We start from the raw sequence: 21964 nt of genomic DNA, 5'->3' as shown, positions 1-21964 counted from the left end.
CGGGTGTACGGAGATATATATATATATAGTCTATATGTACCTGCGGGTGTACGGAGATATATATATATAGTCTATATGTACCTGCGGGTGTTACGGAGATATATATATATAGTCTATATGTATCTGCGGGTGTACGGAGAGATATATTGTATATATGTATCTGCGGGTGTACGGAGAGATATATGTATAGTCTATATGTATCTGCGGGTGTACGGAGATATATATATATATATAGTCTATATGTATCTGCGGGTGTACGGAGATATATATATATATAGTATATATGTACCTGCGGTGTACGGAGATATATATATATAGTCTATATGTACCTGCGGGTGTACGGAGAGATATATATATGTAGTCTATATGTACCTGCGGGTATACGGAGATATATATATATATAGTCTATATGTACCTGCGGGTGTACGGAGAGATATATATATCGTCTATATGTACCTGCGGGTATACGGAGAGATATATATATATATAGTCTATATGTACCTGCGGGTGTACGGAGATATATATATATAGTATATATGTATCTGCGGGTGTACGGAGATATATATATATAGTCTATATGTATCTGCGGGTGTACGGAGAGATTTTTATATAGTCTATATGTATCTGCGGGTGTACGGAGATATATATATATATATATCGTCTATCTGTACCTGCGGGTGTACGGAGATATATATATATATATATATATATAGTCTATATGTACCTGCGGGTGTACGGAGATATATATATATAGTCTATATGTACCTGCGGGTGTACGGAGATATATATATATATAGTCTATATGTACCTGCGGGTATACGGAGAGATATATATATATATAGTCTATATGTACCTGCGGGTGTACGGAGATATATATATATGGTATATATGTATCTGCGGGTATACGGAGATATATATATATATAGTCTATATGTATCTGCGGGTGTACGGAGAGATATATATATAGTCTATATGTATCTGCGGGTGTACGGAGATATATATATATATAGTCTATATGTACCTGCGGGTGTACGGAGAGATATATATATAGTCTATATGTACCTGCGGGTGTACGGAGATATATATATATATATATAGTCTATATGTATCTGTGGGTGTACGGAGATATATATATATTTATATATATATATATATAGTATATATGTACCTGCGGGTATACGGAGATATATATATATGTATAGTCTATATGTACCTGCGGGTGTACGGAGATATATATATATAGTCTATATGTACCTGCGGGTGTACGGAGATATATATATATATAGTCTATATGTACCTGCGGGTATACGGAGAGATATATATATATATAGTCTATATGTACCTGCGGGTGTACGGAGATATATATATATGGTATATATGTATCTGCGGGTATACGGAGATATATATATATATAGTCTATATGTATCTGCGGGTGTACGGAGAGATATATATATAGTCTATATGTATCTGCGGGTGTACGGAGATATATATATATATAGTCTATATGTACCTGCGGGTGTACGGAGAGATATATATATAGTCTATATGTACCTGCGGGTGTACGGAGATATATATATATATATATAGTCTATATGTATCTGTGGGTGTACGGAGATATATATATATTTATATATATATATATATAGTATATATGTACCTGCGGGTATACGGAGATATATATATATGTATAGTCTATATGTACCTGCGGGTGTACGGAGATATATATATATAGTCTATATGTATCTGCGGGTGTACGGAGATATATATATATATATATATATAGTCTATATGTGCTCGCGGGTGCACGGATAGCGATCTGTATGTACCTGCGCGTATACGGAGACATATACTATATGTACCTGCACGTATACAGAGGTGTGTGTATATTTATACATGTATCTGCGGGTATACGGAGGAGTGTGTATATATATATATATGTATCTGCGGTTATATGGAGGTGTGTGTGTATATATGTGTATCTGCGGGTATACGGAGGTGTGTGTGTATATATGTGTATCTGCGGGTATACGGAGGTGTGTGTATATATATATATGTATCTGCGGGTATACGGAGGTGTGTGTGTGTGTATATATATATATATGTATCTGCGGGTATACGGAGGTGTGTGTATATTTATATATGTACCTGCGGGTATACGGAGGTGTGTGTATATTTATATATGTATCTGCGGGTATACGGAGGTGTGTGTATATATATATATGTATCTGCGGGTATACGGAGGTGTGTGTATATATATATATATATATATATATGTATCTGCGGGTATACGGAGGTGTGTATATATATATATATATATATATATGTATCTGCGGGTATACGGAGGTGTGTGTGTATATGTGTGTGTGTATATATATAGTGTATCTGTGCGTATATGGGACTAACTGGATTGCTCTTGCAGAGAGCCAGAACAGACTCGATGGGCCGAATGGCCACCTTCCAGCCTGTAACCATTCTATAATTCTACAGATCCGCGCGTAACTCGCGGTGTCTGTATCCGCACATATATAGGCGTGTATAGATCTATATACATATGTATCGATCCATGTACTCTCATCTATAAACACACGTATACACATGCACACACGTGTGTGTATATATAAATATGTACATCTATACGCCTATCTACATCTATACGTCTATGATGTGGATATGCCGGTGATGGTCTGGGGTTAACAATTGTAAACAATTTTACAACACCAAGTTATAGTCCAACGATTTTGTTTTTAATCCCACAAGCTTTCGGGGGCTTTCCCCTTCCTCAGGCGGTGTGGACACCGCCTGAGGAAGGGGAAAGCCCCCGAAAGCTTGTGGGATTAAAAATAAAATCGTTGGACTATAACTTGGTGTTGTAAAATTGTTTACAATTCTATACGTCCAGAAAGAGAAACGTGTCGAGAGACACCCGCGGGTCTGTCAGCTTGGATTGGTCAGTCTCTGAGTCAGAAGATCATGGCTTGAAATCCCTGAGGTCAAGGCGAGATGTGACAGCGAGGGCTGTGTGTTTGGGGGAGTGGGGGACGGTGGGGTCTGTGTGTGTGTTTGGGGGAGTGGGGGACGGTGGGGTCTGTGTGTGTGTTTGGGGGAGTGGGGGACGGTGGGGTCTGTGTGTGTGTTTGGGGGAGTGGGGGACGGTGGGGTCTGTGTGTGTGTTTGGGGGGAGTGGGGGACGGTGGGGTCTGTGTGTGTGTTTGGGGGGAGTGGGGGACGGTGGGGTCTGTGTGTGTGTTTGGGGGGAGTGGGGGACGGTGGGGTCTGTGTGTGTGTTTGGGGGAGTGGGGGACGGTGGGGTCTGTGTGTGTGTTTGGGGGGAGTGGGGGACGGTGGGGTCTGTGTGTGTGTTTGGGGGAGTGGGGGACGGTGGGGTCTGTGTGTGTGTTTGGGGGAGTGGGGGACGGTGGGGTCTGTGTGTGTTTGGGGGGAGTGGGGGACGGTGGGGTCTGTGTGTGTGTTTGGGGGAGTGGGGGACGGTGGGGTCTGTGTGTGTGTTTGGGGGAGTGGGGGACGGTGGGGTCTGTGTGTGTGTTTGGGGGAGTGGGGGACGGTGGGGTCTGTGTGTGTTTGGGGGGAGTGGGGGACGGTGGGGTCTGTGTGTGTGTTTGGGGGAGTGGGGGACGGTGGGGTCTGTGTGTGTGTTTGGGGGAGTGGGGGACGGTGGGGTCTGTGTGTGTGTTTGGGGGAGTGGGGGACGGTGGGGTCTGTGTGTGTGTTTGGGGGAGTGGGGGACGGTGGGGTCTGTGTGTGTGTTTGGGGGGAGTGGGGGACGGTGGGGTCTGTGTGTGTGTTTGGGGGGAGTGGGGGACGGTGGGGTCTGTGTGTGTGTTTGGGGGAGTGGGGGACGGTGGGGTCTGTGTGTGTGTTTGGGGGACGGTGGGGTCTGTGTGTGTGTTTGGGGGACGGTGGGGTCTGTGTGTGTGTTTGGGGGAGTGGGGGACGGTGGGGTCTGTGTGTGTGTTTGGGGGAGTGGGGGACGGTGGGGTCTGTGTGTGTGTTTGGGGGGAGTGGGGGACGGTGGGGTCTGTGTGTGTGTTTGGGGGGAGTGGGGGACGGTGGGGTCTGTGTGTGTGTTTGGGGGAGTGGGGGACGGTGGGGTCTGTGTGTGTGTTTGGGGGAGTGGGGGACGGTGGGGTCTGTGTGTGTGTTTGGGGGGAGTGGGGGACGGTGGGGTCTGTGTGTGTGTTTGGGGGGAGTGGGGGACGGTGGGGTCTGTGTGTGTGTTTGGGGGAGTGGGGGACGGTGGGGTCTGTGTGTGTGTTTGGGGGAGTGGGGGACGGTGGGGTCTGTGTGTGTGTTTGGGGGAGTGGGGGACGGTGGGGTCTGTGTGTGTGTTTGGGGGGAGTGGGGGACGGTGGGGTCTGTGTGTGTGTTTGGGGGGAGTGGGGGACGGTGGGGTCTGTGTGTGTGTTTGGGGGAGTGGGGGACGGTGGGGTCTGTGTGTGTGTTTGGGGGGAGTGGGGGACGGTGGGGTCTGTGTGTGTGTTTGGGGGGAGTGGGGGACGGTGGGGTCTGTGTGTGTGTTTGGGGGAGTGGGGGACGGTGGGGTCTGTGTGTGTGTTTGGGGGACGGTGGGGTCTGTGTGTGTGTTTGGGGGACGGTGGGGTCTGTGTGTGTGTTTGGGGGAGTGGGGGACGGTGGGGTCTGTGTGTGTGTTTGGGGGGAGTGGGGGACGGTGGGGTCTGTGTGTGTGTTTGGGGGAGTGGGGGACGGTGGGGTCTGTGTGTGTGTTTGGGGGGAGTGGGGGACGGTGGGGTCTGTGTGTGTGTTTGGGGGAGTGGGGGACGGTGGGGTCTGTGTGTGTGTTTGGGGGGAGTGGGGGACGGTGGGGTCTGTGTGTGTGTTTGGGGGGAGTGGGGGACGGTGGGGTCTGTGTGTGTTTGGGGGAGTGGGGGACGGTGGGGTCTGTGTGTGTGTTTGGGGGAGTGGGGGACGGTGGGGTCTGTGTGTGTGTTTGGGGGGAGTGGGGGACGGTGGGGTCTGTGTGTGTGTTTGGGGGGAGTGGGGGACGGTGGGGTCTGTGTGTGTGTTTGGGGGAGTGGAGGACGGTGGGGTCTGTGTGTGTGTTTGGGGGGAGTGGGGGACGGTGGGGTCTGTGTGTGTTTGGGGGAGTGGGGGACGGTGGGGTCTGTGTGTGTGTTTGGGGGAGTGGGGGACGGTGGGGTCTGTGTGTGTGTTTGGGGGAGTGGGGGACGGTGGGGTCTGTGTGTGTGTTTGGGGGAGTGGGGGACGGTGGGGTCTGTGTGTGTGTTTGGGGGGAGTGGGGGACGGTGGGGTCTGTGTGTGTGTTTGGGGGGAGTGGGGGACGGTGGGGTCTGTGTGTGTGTTTGGGGGAGTGGGGGACGGTGGGGTCTGTGTGTGTGTTTGGGGGGACGGTGGGGTCTGTGTGTGTGTTTGGGGGACGGTGGGGTCTGTGTGTGTGTTTGGGGGAGTGGGGGACGGTGGGGTCTGTGTGTGTGTTTGGGGGAGTGGGGGACGGTGGGGTCTGTGTGTGTGTTTGGGGGGAGTGGGGGACGGTGGGGTCTGTGTGTGTGTTTGGGGGGAGTGGGGGACGGTGGGGTCTGTGTGTGTGTTTGGGGGAGTGGGGGACGGTGGGGTCTGTGTGTGTGTTTGGGGGACGGTGGGGTCTGTGTGTGTGTTTGGGGGACGGTGGGGTCTGTGTGTGTGTTTGGGGGAGTGGGGGACGGTGGGGTCTGTGTGTGTGTTTGGGGGAGTGGGGGACGGTGGGGTCTGTGTGTGTGTGTTTGGGGGGAGTGGGGGACGGTGGGGTCTGTGTGTGTGTTTGGGGGGAGTGGGGGACGGTGGGGTCTGTGTGTGTGTTTGGGGGAGTGGGGGACGGTGGGGTCTGTGTGTGTGTTTGGGGGACGGTGGGGTCTGTGTGTGTGTTTGGGGGAGTGGGGGACGGTGGGCTCTGTGTGTGTGTTGGGGGGAGTGGGGGACGGTGGGCTCTGTGTGTGTTTGGGGAGGGTGCGGAGCGGCCTGTGTGTTCAGATGATTACAAGATTTGAATGGGCAGAGAGAGAGAGAAACTCTTTCCTCTGGTGGGGGGTCTTCCCCCAAAAAGGCTGTGGGTCAATTGGAAAATTCAAAACTGAGATCGATGGATTGTTGTTGGGCATCGAGAGATATGGAGTGAAGGCGGGTAGACGGAGTTACAGTGCAGCTCAGGCATGATCCAATTGAATGGCGGAACAGGCTCGAGGGGCTGAATGGCCTCCCCCCGTTCACATGTTTACAGCGACCTGACCGGTGGTTTCCGTTCCCTGTTGACAGGACGCCGCGGCAAGTGACTCGGTGAGCCTGGAGGCTGCTCGGCTGGAAGACCTGGAACTGACGGACCCTGACGCGGCCAGCGCCCCCGTCTACTGCATGCATCTGCCGGCGGCCTGACATCAACTGCTTCATGATGTGAGTGACCGGGGTGGGGGGAGTTGAGGTTCGACCTGGGCGTTCTCTCGCTCCGTTTTCATCTCCGTGCAAAAGTCCTTAACTACAAGGAGGAGGGATGTGTGTGTGTGTGTGTGTCTGTCTCTCGCTCGCTGTCTCTCGCTCACTGTCTCTCGCTCGCTCTGCGTTTCGTTTCTGCCCCTTTTTGTTTAAAGCAGCCAGACCTGAAGGTGTGGGTTATTCAGTACCCCCTCTCCCCACCCCTCCGAGAGGCGCCACTGAACCCAACCCCTTGGCAGGGGGTCAGATATCAGAAGGGTTTTGGTTACTTGGGGTGGGAGGTGTCGTCCTGGCGTGCAGCCCCTTCCCGCAGGGGACACACCGGTCGCTGTGCCCGGACGGTGCAGGGCAGAGGCGGGGCCTCACAGGGTGGCCACCGTTCCTGAATAGCTAGTGTCGCCGGACCCCTGGTGGCATGGTAGTGAGTGGATCGGCTGCCCCCGGCAATGGAGCGTTAGGGGCATGGGGAGGGTGTGTGATAGTTAATATTGAACCTGCTTCCCCCGCCCTTTCAGGCACCGCGTTCCAGATCAGAACAACTCGCAGTGTTTATATATAAAAAAACAAATTCTCCACATCTCCGCCTCTGGCTCTTTGCCGATTTATCTTAAATCCGTGTCCTCTGGTTACCGACCCTCCCGCCAGTGGAAAGAGTTTCTTGTGACGACAGCCTCGAGCAGCAGTGAACCCCTCTTCCAAAGCCCAACGTGACCCGGGACTGACCCTGCCTGGTCACGCTCCTGAACGGGTGAAATGGGGTGGGGGAGTGGAGGATGCTAGGGCTACTGCGATTGACTTCGGCTCCCCGCCCCGGGCTAGAGTTCTTACCCCCACCCCCAGGTGACCCTCTGCAGCCCGGACGTTCGACTAGCTTCTGATGCCCCCCGCGGTCAAATAGCTTGGCCGCCGCGGCGCCGTTCTGGGTCCGTTCGCAGCGGCCAGGGCGAGGCGCTGGATGGCGAGGTGGGGGGAGACGGAGGGGCCGTCCCGTTCACTGTGTAACCTTCTCTTCTCTTTTTCCCCCCCCCCCCACCCCGGACAGCGGCTGTGACAAGTGCAACGAGTGGTTCCATGGCAGCTGCATCCAGATCACCGAGAAGATGGCCAAAGGCATCCGGCAGTGGTACTGCCAGCAGTGCCGAGGTGAGGCCGCGGCCGGCGGTGGGGAGGAGGTGCGGGGAGGTGTTGGTCTTACTCGCTGTGCTGGCTCCAGGATCCCCGAGCTGACCGCTATCAATCTCATTTTGCAGCACAAAACAACTCGAGCGACTTTAGCTGTAACATATTTAGCAGTCTGTCGTGTGGACCCCCCACCGCGTCTGTTGCGGCGCCCCCCGTGTCTGTCTGTCTGTGCCCAACCCCCGGTCTGTCTGTCGCGCCCCCAGCAGTGAATCGTCCCGCCCCTGGTCCCGAGGGAGCAGCCCCCTTTCATTTATTAACCAGCCTCTGCCCCCCCCCCCCCCCCCCCCCTTTTTGCTTCTCTCCAGTTAACGACCCGACGCTCGCCATCAAATACCGTCAGAAGAAGACGAAGGAGAAAGAGAAGGAACGAGAGCGGGACGGCGAGGCGGAGCTGGAGAAGAGGAAAGAGCAGAGCGAGATGCGAATGGACAAGCGGAAAGTGGCAGCAAATGTAAGGACCGGCAGGTCGAGTGTGTGTCTCGTGAGCTCGGGAGGGATATATCGGCTTGGAGGGGGTCCAGCGCAGATTCGCCAGAATGATACCGGGGTTAAAAGGGTTAAATTACGAGGGCAGGTCGCACAGACTGGGCTTGTATTCCCTCGAGTGTAGAAGATTAAGGGGTGATCTAATCGAGGGGTTTAAGATGATTAAAGGATTCGATAGGGTCGAGAGAGAGAGAGAAACTATTTCCTCTGGTGGGGGGAGTCCAGAACAAAGGGGGCAGAACCTTAAAATTAGAGCCAGGGGTGATGTCAGGAAGCACTTCCTCACACAAAGGGGAGGGGGAAATCTGGAACACTCTCCCCCCAAAAAGGCTGTGGATGCTGGGGGTCAATTGGAGCTTTCAAAACTGAGATTGATTGATTTTTATTACGGGTTACGGAACCAAGGCGGGTAAGATGGAGTTAAGATACAGATCAGCCACGGTCTAATTGAATGGCTCGAGGGGCTGAATGGCCTTCCCACGTTCCGCACTCAGCCCCGGGGCCTTGTACCTACTTGCCGTGATGCTTTCACGTGTCCAGTTGAGTGGTAATGGGAGTAAAGACCCTTCCTCAAACAGATTGGGGTGAAATTCCTCTCCGTGCCTGTTTTCCCTGCGATCGGCAAGGCTTCACCTCGGTCCCACTCTCCACCTATCAGACCTCCGCCTTCCTGGGGACCCCGTGAATTAACGGAGAGGGAACAGCTATTTCTTTCCGTTCAGAGAGGAACATTCCCTCCGGTTTCCACGTGGGTGACCGTCCGGTCAGAATCCCGTTGGTGTTTTTTAATCCCCCTAGTCTGCCTTGTGACTAGTGGGGCCGGTGAATTAGTTTGAAGCGCGGGTCGCTGAGGCAGGCCGTAACGTTAAGCAGTGCCGTCCAGCACAGACTCCCCATGACCTTGTCTTGAATGCTGGTCTGACAGATAAACCCACTTGTAATAGTTTGTGACTTGTGCATGCAGTTCATTCGCCATCAGCGGTCAATAAGAGGCTTTGGGTCATTCCTGTTCACTCCACAGGTCCAAAGGACTTCTGTCGTAGAGTTCTATATTGCTTAATAAACACTTCCCTCTTCCCCCCACACCACCAGTTTACATACACGACAGAAGGAGGCCATTCGTCCCATCGTGCCTGTGCTGGCTCTTTGGAAGACCTATCTGATTAGTGTCTTCCCCCCCCCCCCCCCCCCCCCCCCCCGCCTGCTCTTTTCCCGTAGCCCTGAAAATTATTTCCTTTTCAAGTATTTATCCAATTCCCTTTTGAAAGTTACTATTGAATCTGCTTTCAGGCAGGGAATCAGGGAATTCAGGAGAAACTTCTTTACCCAGAGAGCGGTGAGAATGTGGAACTCGCTCCCACAGGGAGCGGTCGAGGGGAATAGAATCGATGGATTTAAGGGGAAGCTCGATAAACACATGAGGGAGAGAGGAATAGAAGGAGATGGTGATAGGGTGAGATGGAGTAGGGAGGGAGGAGGCTCGTGTGGAGCATAAACACCGGGATAGACCAGTTGGGCCGAATGGCCTGTTTCTGTGCTGTAAATTCTCTGTAATTCAATTCCCCCCCTCCCCACCCAAAGTTAGCTCCGCACGTACCGTTACCGCTGCCGTTTTCGATTGTCCCCAAGTCGCGCAGGAGTTGAGGTTTCGCTGCGTCCTGTTTTGCGTCAACCGTCTTTTAAACCCTTTCTTTCTGTTTCTGTCTCCCCCCTCCCCCCTTTCTCTCCAACCCCCCCCCCCCTCCCCAACTTTCCCCGTCATTAAGCAAATAAAGAGATCGGCGCGCATGTGCGGGGAGTGCGAGGCGTGCCGCCGGACAGAGGACTGCGGCCAGTGCGACTTCTGCAAGGACATGAAGAAGTTCGGGGGCCCCAACAAGATTCGCCAGAAATGCCGCCTGCGGCAGTGCGAGATCCGAGCACGGGTAAGTGGGCGGGAGGGGGCGACTCCCATCGCCTCCTCTCTGGGCGGGCGAGGGTCCGCGTTTGTGTTTGCCGCTCTCTCGTCCACCGTTCGGCCCTCCTGTAAGAATTGCGGTCAATGTGATGCCATCTGGTTCGCTTGCTTTCCCCCCATTAGAGGTGGTTAAGTTTTTTGAGGGGGGGGTTTCTGGTATTGAGTGAATCTGTTCGGGAATCAACCGATGGTCTTATATGGAGGGAGGGGGCAAGGGACTAGAGTTTGAAGGACGCTGCCTGCTGTTTATGAACCCTACTTTATGCCCCCCCTCTCCGCCACCCACGGGGCTGGGTGCCTGCTGCTGTGGGGCGGGGAGGTGAGCGCGGCTGAGATGCTGAGAGCTAGCCGCTTCCCCGTGGGGAGCGGCTGATCAGAAGCTTTGTCCCCCGGCCCCTCGTGCCGGTGGGGGGGGGGGGCGGGGGTTGACGACAGAGGCGGTGAGGGGGGGTGCTCTTGATGTCACGTGGCTGTTTCTTTCGAGCGCAAAAGGGGCCGTGCTCCTGACCGGTTTCAGAAGGTGGGTATTTGACGTTGGTTTGATGGTATCCGCCTTCTCGGAGCGAGAGTGGGGGGGTGGTTGTGCCCTTTGACCTGCCGTATTCGCAGGCGTTGGCCAGGGGGGGCAGTGGTACGTCCATGTTAAGATCTGGCTCCGTCACTCGTACAGTGCACTGTAGACTCTCTCTAACTGCAGTAATCTTCCGAGCTTCATTGGAAAAAAGGTTACGCCCCCACCCCGGCAACCCCCTCCCCGCCATATCTCCCGTAACCAGCCCTCACTTCGCTGACGTCTAGCTCTTGACGAGACTCGCTGCCATCCCTCGTGCTCGGCCGCCCCTCTCCTCCTCCCCCTCCCCCCTCCCTGACGTAACCCGGATTGAACAGGTATCGTATACAGACGTTGCAATTGGATCTCTCCGCTCGGGCCTCCCCCCTCCCCTCAACCCCGAGCAATCCGCCGTTCCCACCCGCTCTCCCGGCACTTAGTTGAGAACGCTACGGGATCAGGGCGATTCCATCCGCTGCGGTTTGGCACGAGAAATTCTACCCCCCCCTCCATACCTTAATGGCATGCTTGCTTACCCTTAATCCATCGCCAGGCTGACACCTGCCTATCTCTTCACAACACACTGTGGGGTCGAGTTCTGGAGGCCAGTGTTCCTGTTACTTGTCATCACCATCCCACCCACCCCACCTCCTCCGGGGCAGGGCCATGCTTAAAGGGGAAAGTACCTGGGCGGAGAGGGGGGGGAAGAGTTAAAATGCACGGGAGACATTATTTTTATTTTGGTCCGGGGAGAAGGAGGAGAGGATTTTTCATCCTGCTTCCGTGCCAGAGGTGTGTTCGTTGGAATTCGTGTGGCCTGGCGGGAGGCCGGGCCCCTCGGGGAGCTGGAGGCCGGGCCCCTCGGGGAGCTGGAGGCCGGGCCCCTCGGGGAGCTGGAGGCCGGGCCCCTCGGGGAGCTGGAGGCCGGCCCCTCGGGGAGCTGGAGGCCGGGCCCCTCGGGGAGCTGGAGGCCGGGCCCCTCGGGGAGCTGGAGGCCGGGCCCCTCGGGGAGCTGGAGGCCGGGCCCCTCGGGGAGCTGGAGGCCGGGCCCCTCGGGGAGCTGGAGGCCGGGCCCCTCGGGGAGCTGGAGGCCGGGCCCCTCGGGAGCTGGAGGCCGGGCCCCTCGGGGAGCTGGAGGCCGGGCCCCTCGGGGAGCTGGAGGCCGGGCCCCTCGGGGAGCTGGAGGCCGGGCCCCTCGGGGAGCTGGAGGCCGGGCCCCTCGGGGAGCTGGAGGCCGGGCCCCTCGGGGAGCTGGAGGCCGGGCCCCTCGGGGAGCTGGAGGCCGGGCCCCTCGGGGAGCTGGAGGCCGGGCCCCTCGGGGAGCTGGAGGCCGGGCCCCTCGGGGAGCTGGAGGCCGGGCCCCTCGGGGAGCTGGAGGCCGGGCCCCTCGGGGAGCTGGAGGCCGGGCCCCTCGGGGAGCTGGAGGCCGGGCCCCTCGGGGAGCTGGAGGCCGGGCCCCTCGGGGAGCTGGAGGCCGGGCCCCTCGGGGAGCTGGAGGCCGGGCCCCTCGGGGAGCTGGAGGCCGGGCCCCTCGGGGAGCTGGAGGCCGGGCCCCTCGGGGAGCTGGAGGCCGGGCCCCTCGGGGAGCTGGAGGCCGGGCCCCTCGGGGAGCTGGAGGCCGGGCCCCTCGGGGAGCTGGAGGCCGGGCCCCTCGGGGAGCTGGAGGCCGGGCCCCTCGGGGAGCTGGAGGCCGGGCCCTCTTTGCGAGGCGCTCTCGAAGGACTTGGTGCATGTCGTTGGGCTGAGCTGGGACCCACTTTCGAGAATGAACAAGCTGTCGTCCTCTGCTCTTTGTGCCTCTCTTTCCCCGGCACCCCCTCTCCACCCCCCACCCCCCCACTTCTCCCCTCCTGCACATCCTCCTTCCCTCTCCTGTTCTGTTCCCCGATTCTGTTACCAGCCGAAGCTGCCACTACACAGTTCGGGGTACGTGTTTATTGACCTCCCTCTTTTTTTTTACGAGGTCTAACTTCCCTCTGTGTGTCTGTGTGTGTGTGTGTGTGTGTCTCTCCCCCTCCCCTCTGCGTGTGTGTGTGTGTGTGTCTCTCCCCCTCCCCTCTGCGTGTGTGTGTGTGTGTCTCTCCCCCTCCCCTCTGCGTGTGTCTGTGTGTGTGTGTGTGTGTGTGTGTGTCTCTCCCCCTCCCCTCTGCGTGTGTGTGTGTGTGTCTCCCCCTCCCCTCTGCGTGTGTGTGTGTGTGTCTCTCCCCCTCCCCTCTGCGTGTGTGTGTGTGTGTCTCCCCTCCCCTCTGCGTGTGTGTGTGTGTGTCTCTCCCCCTCCCCTCTGCGTGTGTGTGTGTGTGTCTCCCCCTCCCCTCTGCGTGTGTGTGTGTGTGTCTCCCCTCCCCTCTGCGTGTGTGTGTGTGTGTCTCCCCCTCCCCTCTGCGTGTGTGTGTGTGTGTGTCTCTCCCCCTCCCCTCTGCGTGTGTGTGTGTGTGTCTCTCCCCCTCCCTCTGCGTGTGTGTGTGTGTCTCTCCCCCTCCCCTCTGCGTGTGTGTGTGTGTGTGTCTCTCCCCCTCCCCTCTGCGTGTGTGTGTGTGTGTGTGTGTCCTCCCCCCCCCCCCCGCCCCGGTGTGTGTGTGTGTGTCTTCCCCCCCCCCCCCCCCCCGTGTGTGTGTCCTCCCCCTGTGTGTGTGTGTGTGTCCTCCCCCTGTGTGTGTGTGTGTGTCCTCCCCCTGTGTGTGTGTGTGTGTGTCCTCCCCCTGTGTGTGTGTGTGTGTCCTCCCCCTGTGTGTGTGTGTGTGTCTCCCCCTGTGTGTGTGTGTGTGTCCTCCCCCTGTGTGCTGTGTGTCCTCCCCCTGTGTGTGTGTGTGTGTCCTCCCCCTGTGTGTGTGTGTGTCCTCCCCCTGTGTGTGTGTGTGTCCTCCCCCTGTGTGTGTGTGTGTCCTCCCCCTGTGTGTGTGTGTGTCCTCCCCCTGTGTGTGTGTGTGTCCTCCCCCTGTGTGTGTGTGTGTGTGTCCTCCCCCTGTGTGTGTGTGTGTGTCCTCCCCCTGTGTGTGTGTGTGTGTCCTCCTCCTGTGTGTGTGTGTGTGTGTGTCCTCCCCCTGCGTGTGTGTGTGTGTCCTCCCCCTGTGTGTGTGTGTGTGTCCTCCCCCTGTGTGTGTGTGTGTGTCCTCCCCCTGTGTGTGTGTGTGTGTGTGTCCTCCCCTGTGTGTGTGTGTGTCCTCCCCCTGTGTGTGTGTGTGTGTGTGTCCTCCCCCTGTGTGTGTGTGTGTGTCCTCCCCCTGTGTGTGTGTGTGTGTCCTCCCCCTGTGTGTGTGTGTGTGTGTCCTCCCCCTGTGTGTGTGTGTGTGTGTCCTCCCCCTGTGTGTGTGTGTGTGTCCTCCCCCTGTGTGTGTGTGTGTGTCCTCCCCCTGTGTGTGTGTGTGTGTCCTCCCCCTGTGTGTGTGTGTGTGTCCTCCCCCTGTGTGTGTGTGTGTGTGTCCTCCCCCTGTGTGTGTGTGTGTGTGTCCTCCCCCTGTGTGTGTGTGTGTGTGTCCTCCCCCTGTGTGTGTGTGTGTGTCCTCCCCCTGTGTGTGTGTGTGTGTCCTCCCCCTGTGTGTGTGTGTGTGTCCTCCCCCTGTGTGTGTGTGTGTCCTCCCCCTGTGTGTGTGTGTGTCCTCCCCCTGTGTGTGTGTGTGTGTCCTCCCCTGTGTGTGTGTGTGTGTCCTCCCCCTGTGTGTGTGTGTGTGTGTCCTCCCCCTGTGTGTGTGTGTGTCCTCCCCCTGTGTGTGTGTGTGTGTCCTCCCCCTGTGTGTGTGTGTGTGTCCTCCCCCTGTGTGTGTGTGTGTGTCCTCCCCCTGTGTGTGTGTGTGTGTCCTCCCCCTGTGTGTGTGTGTGTGTCCTCCCCCTGTGTGTGTGTGTGTGTGTGTCCTCCCCCTGTGTGTGTGAGTGTGTGTGTGTCCTCCCCCTGTGTGTGTGTGTGTGTCCTCCCCCTGTGTGTGTGTGTGTTCTCCCCGTGTCCTCCCCGTGTGTGTGTGTGTGTCCTCCCCGTGTGTGTGTGTGTGTCCTCCCCCTGTGTGTGTGTGTGTCCTCCCCCTGTGTGTGTGTGTGTGTCCTCCCCTGTGTGTGTGTGTGTGTCCTCCCCCTGTGTGTGTGTGTGTGTCCTCCCCCTGTGTGTGTGTGTGTGTGTGTGTCCTCCCCCTGTGTGTGTGTGTGTGTGTGTGTCCTCCCCCTGTGTGTGTGTGTGTGTCCTCCCCCTGTGTGTGTGTGTGTTCTCCCCGTGTCCTCCCCGTGTGTGTGTGTGTGTCCTCCCCTGTGTGTGTGTGTGTGTCCTCCCCCTGTGTGTGTGTGTGTCTCCCCCTGTGTGTGTGTGTGTGTCCTCCCCCTGTGTGTGTGTGTGTGTCCTCCCCTGTGTGTGTGTGTGTGTCCTCCCCCTGTGTGTGTGTGTGTGTCCTCCCCCTGTGTGTGTGTGTGTGTCCTCCCCCTGTGTGTGTGTGTGTGTCCTCCCCCTGTGTGTGTGTGTGTGTCCTCCCGTGTGTGTGTGTGTCCTCCCCCTGTGTGTGTGTGTGTCCTCCCCCTGTGTGTGTGTGTGTGTCCTCCCCTGTGTGTGTGTGTGTGTCCTCCCCCTGTGTGTGTGTGTGTGTGTGTCCTCCCCCTGTGTGTGTGTGTGTCCTCCCCCTGTGTGTGTGTGTGTGTGTGTCCTCCCCCTGTGTGTGTGTGTGTGTCCTCCCCCTGTGTGTGTGTGTGTGTCCTCCCCCTGTGTGTGTGTGTGTGTCCTCCCCCTGTGTGTGTGTGTGTGTGTGTGTGTCCTCCCCCTGTGTGTGATGTGTGTGTGTGTCCTCCCCTGTGTGTGTGTGTGTCCTCCCCCTGTGTGTGTGTGTGTGTGTGTCCTCCCCCTGTGTGTGTGTGTGTGTCCTCCCCCTGTGTGTGTGTGTGTGTCTCCTCCCCCTGTGTGTGTGTGTGTGTCCTCCCCCTGTGTGTGTGTGTGTGTGTCCTCCCCCTGTGTGTGTGTGTGTGTGTCCTCCCCCTGTGTGTGTGTGTGTGTGTCCTCCCCCTGTGTGTGTGTGTGTGTGTCCTCCCCCTGTGTGTGTGTGTGTGTGTCCTCCCCCTGTGTGTGTGTGTGTGTCCTCCCCCTGTGTGTGTGTGTGTGTCCTCCCCCTGTGTGTGTGTGTGTGTGTGTGTCCTCCCCCTGTGTGTGTGTGTGTCCTCCCCCTGTGTGTGTGTGTGTGTGTCCTCCCCCTGTGTGTGTGTGTGTGTCCTCCCCCTGTGTGTGTGTGTGTGTCCTCCCCCTGTGTGTGTGTGTGTGTGTCCTCCCCCTGTGTGTGTGTGTGTGTGTGTGTGTGTCCTCCCCTGTGTGTGTGTGTGTGTGTGTCCTCCCCTGTGTGTGTGTGTGTGTGTGTCCTCCCCCTGTGTGTGTGTGTGTGTCCTCCCCCTGTGTGTGTGTGTGTGTCCTCCCCCTGTGTGTGTGTGTGTGTGTCCTCCCCCTGTGTGTGTGTGTGTGTGTCCTCCCCCTGTGTGTGTGTGTGTGTGTCCTCCCCCTGTGTGTGTGTGTGTGTGTCCTCCCCCTGTGTGTGTGTGTGTGTCCTCCCCCTGTGTGTGTGTGTGTGTCCTCCCCTGTGTGTGTGTGTGTGTGTCCTCCCCCTGTGTGTGTGTGTGTGTGTCCTCCCCCTGTGTGTGTGTGTGTGTCCTCCCCCTGTGTGTGTGTGTGTGTGTCCTCCCCCTGTGTGTGTGTGTGTGTCCTCCCCCTGTGTGTGTGTGTGTGTCCTCCCCCTGTGTGTGTGTGTGTGTCCTCCCCCTGTGTGTGTGTGTGTGTGTCCTCCCCCTGTGTGTGTGTGTGTCCTCCCCCTGTGTGTGTGTGTGTGTCCTCCCCCTGTGTGTGTGTGTGTGTGTCCTCCCCTGTGTGTGTGTGTGTGTCCTCCCCCTGTGTGTGTGTGTGTGTCCTCCCCCTGTGTGTGTGTGTGTGTCCTCCCCCTGTGTGTGTGTGTGTGTCCTCCCCCTGTGTGTGTGTGTGTCCTCCCCCTGTGTGTGTGTGTGTGTGTCCTCCCCCTGTGTGTGTGTGTGTGTGTCCTCCCCCTGTGTGTGTGTGTGTGTCCTCCCCCTGTGTGTGTGTGTGTGTCCTCCCCTGTGTGTGTGTGTGTGTGTCCTCCCCCTGTGTGTGTGTGTGTGTCCTCCCCCTGTGTGTGTGTGTGTGTGTGTGTCCTCCCCCTGTGTGTGTGTGTGTGTCCTCCCCCTGTGTGTGTGTGTGTTCTCCCCGTGTCCTCCCCGTGTGTGTGTGTGTGTCCTCCCCTGTGTGTGTGTGTGTCCTCCCCTGTGTGTGTGTGTGTCCTCCCCTGTGTGTGTGTGTGTCCTCCCCGTGTGTGTGTGTGTCCTCCCCCTGTGTGTGTGTGTGTCCTCCCCCTGTGTGTGTGTGTGTCCTCCCCCTGTGTGTGTGTGTGTGTGTGTCCTCCCCCTGTGTGTGTGTGTGTGTGTGTGTGTGTGTGTCCTCCCCTGTGTGTGTGTGTGTGTCCTCCCCCTGTGTGTGTGTGTGTGTCCTCCCCCTGTGTGTGTGTGTGTGTCCTCCCCCTGTGTGTGTGTGTGTCCTCCCCCTGTGTGTGTGTGTGTGTCCTCCCCCTGTGTGTGTGTGTGTCCTCCCCCTGTGTGTGTGTGTGTCCTCCCCCTGTGTGTGTGTGTGTCCTCCCCTGTGTGTGTGTGTGTCCTCCCCCTGTGTGTGTGTGTGTCCTCCCCCTGTGTGTGTGTGTGTCCTCCCCCTGTGTGTGTGTGTGTGTGTGTGTGTGTGTGTGTCCTCCCCCTGTGTGTGTGTGTGTGTCCTCCCCTGTGTGTGTGTGTGTCCTCCCCCTGTGTGTGTGTGTGTGTGTGTGTGTGTCCTCCCCCTGTGTGTGTGTGTGTGTGTGTGTGTGTGTGTCCTCCCCCTGTGTGTGTGTGTGTCCTCCCCCTGTGTGTGTGTGTGTCCTCCCCCTGTGTGTGTGTGTGTCCTCCCCCTGTGTGTGTGTGTGTCCTCCCCCTGTGTGTGTGTGTGTCCTCCCCCTGTGTGTGTGTGTGTGTGTCCTCCCCCTGTGTGTGTGTGTGTGTCCTCCCCCTGTGTGTGTGTGTGTGTGTCCTCCCCTGTGTGTGTGTGTGTGTCCTCCCCCTGTGTGTGTGTGTGTGTGTGTGTCCTCCCCCTGTGTGTGTGTGTGTGTCCTCCCCCTGTGTGTGTGTGTGTCCTCCCCTGTGTGTGTGTGTGTCCTCCCCCTGTGTGTGTGTGTGTCCTCCCCCTGTGTGTGTGTGTGTCCTCCCCCTGTGTGTGTGTGTGTCCTCCCCTGTGTGTGTGTGTGTCCTCCCCCTGTGTGTGTGTGTGTGTGTGTGTCCTCCCCCTGTGTGTGTGTGTGTGTGTGTGTCCTCCCCCTGTGTGTGTGTGTGTGTGTGTGTCCTCCCCCTGTGTGTGTGTGTGTGTGTGTGTCCTCCCCCTGTGTGTGTGTGTGTGTGTGTCCTCCCCCTGTGTGTGTGTGTGTGTGTGTGTGTCCTCCCCTGTGTGTGTGTGTGTCCTCCCCCTGTGTGTGTGTGTGTCCTCCCCTGTGTGTGTGTGTGTGTGTGTCCTCCCCTGTGTGTGTGTGTGTCCTCCCCCTGTGTGTGTGTGTGTGTGTGTCCTCCCCCGTGTGTGTGTGTGTGTCCTCCCCCTGTGTGTGTGTGTGTGTCCTCCCCCTGTGTGTGTGTGTGTGTGTGTGTCCTCCCCCTGTGTGTGTGTGTGTGTGTCCTCCCCCTGTGTGTGTGTGTGTGTCCTCCCCCTGTGTGTGTGTGTGTGTGTGTCCTCCCCCCCCCCTCTCTGTGTGTGTGTGTGTCCTCCCCCCCCCCCCCCTCTGTGTGTGTGTGTGTGTCCTCCCCCCCCTCTCTGTGTGTGTGTGTGTGTGTGTCCTCCCCCCCCTCTCTGTGTGTGTGTGTGTGTGTGTGTCCTCCCCCCCTCTCTGTGTGTGTGTGTGTGTGTGTCCTCCCCCCCCTCTCTGTGTGTGTGTGTGTGTGTGTGTCCTCCCCCCCCTCTCTGTGTGTGTGTGTGTGTCCTCCCCCCCTCTCTGTGTGTGTGTGTGTGTGTGTGTGTGTGTCCTCCCCCCCCCCTCTGTGTGTGTGTGTGTGTCCTCCCCCCCCTCTCTCTGTGTGTGTGTGTGTGTGTGTGTCCTCCCCCCCTCTCTGTGTGTGTGTGTGTGTGTGTGTCCTCCCCCCCTCTCTGTGTGTGTGTGTGTGTCCTCCCCCCCTCTCTGTGTGTGTGTGTGTGTCCTCCCCCCCCTCTCTGTGTGTGTGGTGTGTCCTCCCCCCCCCCCCCCCACCCCCCGTGTGTGTGTGTGTGTGTGTGTCCTCCCCCCCCTCTCTGTGTGTGTGTGTGTGTGTGTGTCCTCCCCCCCTCTCTGTGTGTGTGTGTGTGTGTGTGTCCTCCCCCCCCTCCCCCCCCCCCGTGTGTGTGTGTGTGTGTGTGTCCTCCCCCCCCTCTCTGTGTGTGTGGTGTGTGTGTCCTCCCCCCCCTCTCTGTGTGTGGTGTGTGTGTCCTCCCCCCCCTCTCTGTGTGTGTGTGTGTGTGTGTGTCCTCCCCCCCTCTCTGTGTGTGTGTGTGTGTCCTCCCCCCCCTCTCTGTGTGTGTGTGTGTGTGTGTGTGTCCTCCCCCCCCTCTCTGTGTGTGTGTGTGTGTCCTCCCCCCCCTCTCTGTGTGTGTGTGTGTGTGTGTGTCCTCCCCCCCCTCTCTGTGTGTGTGTGTGTGTCCTCCCCCCCCTCTCTGTGTGTGTGTGTGTGTGTCCTCCCCCCCTCTCTGTGTGTGTGTGGTGTGTCCTCCCCCCCCCCCCCCCCCCCCCCACCCCCCGTGTGTGTGTGTGTGTGTGTGTGTCCTCCCCCCCCTCTCTGTGTGTGTGTGTGTGTGTGTGTGTGTGGTGTGTCCTCCCCCCCCCCCCCCCCCCCCCCACCCCCCGTGTGTGTGTGTGTCCTCCCCCCCCTCCCCCCCCCCCCGTGTGTGTGTGTGTGTGTGTCCTCCCCCCCCTCTCTGTGTGTGTGTGTGTGTGTGTCCTCCCCCCCTCTCTGTGTGTGTGTGTGTGTGTGTCCTCCCCCCCCCTCTCTGTGTGTGTGGTGTGTCCTCCCCCCCCCCACCCCCCGTGTGTGTGGTGTGTCCTCCCCCCCCCCCCCCCCCACCCCCCGTGTGTGTGTGTGTCCTCCCCCCCCCCCCCCCCCCGTGTGTGTGTGTGTGTGTGTCCTCCCCCCCCCCCCCCCCCCCACCCCCCGTGTGTGTGTGTGTCCTCCCCCCCCCCCCCCCCCCCGTGTGTGTGTGTGTGTGTGTGTCCTCCCCCCCCCCCCCCCCCCCCGTGTGTGTGTGTGTGTGTGTGTGTGTGTGTGTGTCTTTCCCCCCCCCCCTGGTGAGAAAGTGATACCTGGAATGAGTATAAACAGCCCCTTTACATGAGTCACCAGGGCCAGTGACGATCCCAGGTCCCAGCCCCATCTTGGGTTGAGCTGCCTGAGGGTCGCCAGGGGCAGCCGCTAGGTGGTGCTGCTGTGGGCCTCGGCACCCCGTGTTCGGTATTGGGGGGAGAAACCAGTCAGGATCTGGCTTGGCTACTGCGCCGCTCCTGTGGTAGAATAGCTGGCACTCGCAGATGAGGAGTTGCCACTCGAGAGAGGCAGCGGAGGCCTTGAGGAATCGTACTCGGCGAGAGTCGGCAGGAAAACTCTCCTCTTAGCATCAGAAGGACGGTGACCGGGGCTGCGGCCCGCTGGGAGCTGTAAATCTTTCTCTGGGCTAAATCCCTGGCGGTGTGGGAGTTCCAGGCCCTTCCAATCATGCAGGGCCTGTTCTGATGATTTGTAGTCTCCAGTATGTCCGCGTTTGACTTACCTGATATGGCTATTCGTTCACATTCCCCTCGCTCTTGTTCCTCCCTCCCCCATTGACCTTTGCTTTCCTGCCCCCTCTCTCTCTCCCGTGGCCCCTTCTCTTTCCCCCCCCCTTCTCTTTTTTGTCCCCCCTCCCCTCCCCGTGGCCTCCTTCTCTTTCCTCCCCTCTCCGCCCCGTGGCCTCCTTCTCTTTCCTCCCCTCTCCGCCCCGTGGCCTCCTCTTTCCTCCCCTCTCCCCCCCCCCCCGTGGCCTCCTTCTCTTTCCCCCCCTCCCCCCCCCCCCGTGGCCTCCTCTTTCCTCCCCTCTCCCCCCCGTGGCCTCCTTCTCTTTCCCCCCTCCCCCCCCGTGGCGCCTCCTCTTTCCTCCCCTCTCCCCCCCGTGGCCTCCTCTTTCCTCCCCTCTTCCCCCCCCCCCCCCCCCCCCGTGGCCCCCTTCACTTTTCTCCCCTCCCCCCTGTGGCTTATCTTCTCCTCTCCCTGCTTCCCCCCCCTTTCTCCCCCTAACCGCTCCTTAACTGTCCCCATTTCTCGCCCACCTCTCCCTCCCCACCTCCCTTTCCCCGCTTCCCCTCGCTCACCCTTCAATTGTCCCCGCGTACCTGCTCCCTCGCCCTCCTAATTTTTGCCCTGCCTTTTCCTTCCTCTCCTTGCTTTCCGCATTCCTCTTATCTGCGTTGTCCTTGTATAATCTCACCCCCCCCTGCCGATATACCCTCACTTCACCTTCCTGCTCCCTCCGCTCTCTCTCCTTTCGCCTCCCTCTCCCTCCCTACTTTCCCTGGCCGTGTCCCAGCTCTCGCTTGCTAGTTCAGCCGCTCCAGAGTCGTTGCGTCCGACACGCCTGGTACGAATCGGCCAGAAACGAAAGCAAAATTCTGTATCGTCTTCTGTCGGGGGGAGAAAAAAAAGAACATTTAAACAAAAAAAAAGAAAGACCATCTACAATAAAGAGATTATTTTGTTCACACGCCCCGTGCTCTCTGGTAGTTTTATTTTTTATTCTCCTCTCTTAACACTTTGGCTGCACTTCATCGACTCCGCACTGAGCAGAGCCTCTGGACGCACGCACGCACTCACTCGCTCACACGCAAACAGACTCTCTCCCTCTCTCTGTGTCTCTCTCTCTCTCTCCCGCTGTCGCTCGCTCTCATTCTCACTCTCTCTCAGCTGCAGGTGCCAGTTTGGCGCCAGCCAGCTCTCGCTTAAACTCTGCTCTATTTTGCCAGAAACTCCTGCGGGTGAGGGACGACGAGCTGGTGATGATCAAGGAGCAGCTGGCACAGGTGAAGACGGAGCCCGAGTCGCTGTCGGACGACGGAGAGCGCGGCTCCGCGCCCCCGATGTACCACGACTACGCGGCGTCGCCCAGCAGCGGCGACCAGAACAAGGTCAGCAGCCCTCTCGCGGCGCGCTCCCTCCCCCTGTGCGTGTTCGTCGGGTTATCCGGCAGGCCGTATTGTAGAGCTGTGTGTCGGCTTTTGAGAGCTCTGTCGCCCAGTTTCACGGAATGACGCAGGCCATTCGGCCCATTGGAAGAGCTGTCCGATTCGTTCCACTCTTTCCCATTGCCA

At 58.0% G+C, this 21964-nt stretch overlaps 1 protein-coding gene across 1 annotated transcript in view; it reads left to right on the top strand.

The window, feature by feature from the left end:
• LOC137313851 (CXXC-type zinc finger protein 1-like) overlaps positions 1-21904 on the top strand; it is a 31488-nt gene extending 9584 nt beyond the window's left edge. The window contains exons 2-6 of the mRNA XM_067979599.1: positions 6286-6420; positions 7502-7602; positions 7947-8092; positions 9894-10052; positions 21620-21904. Of these exons, the coding sequence (XP_067835700.1) occupies positions 6416-6420; positions 7502-7602; positions 7947-8092; positions 9894-10052; positions 21620-21904 (696 nt within the window). The 5' untranslated portion in view covers positions 6286-6415. The remainder of the gene's footprint in view (positions 1-6285; positions 6421-7501; positions 7603-7946; positions 8093-9893; positions 10053-21619) is intronic.
• Positions 21905-21964: the final 60 nt, after the last annotated feature.

The sequence above is a fragment of the Heptranchias perlo genome, unplaced genomic scaffold, assembly GCF_035084215.1.
Source record: "Heptranchias perlo isolate sHepPer1 unplaced genomic scaffold, sHepPer1.hap1 HAP1_SCAFFOLD_489, whole genome shotgun sequence".
NCBI classification, from domain to species: Eukaryota; Metazoa; Chordata; class Chondrichthyes; order Hexanchiformes; family Hexanchidae; genus Heptranchias; species Heptranchias perlo.
Note: the sequence above shows the minus strand (reverse complement) of the source record. Positions and strands in the feature narration are given on the sequence as shown.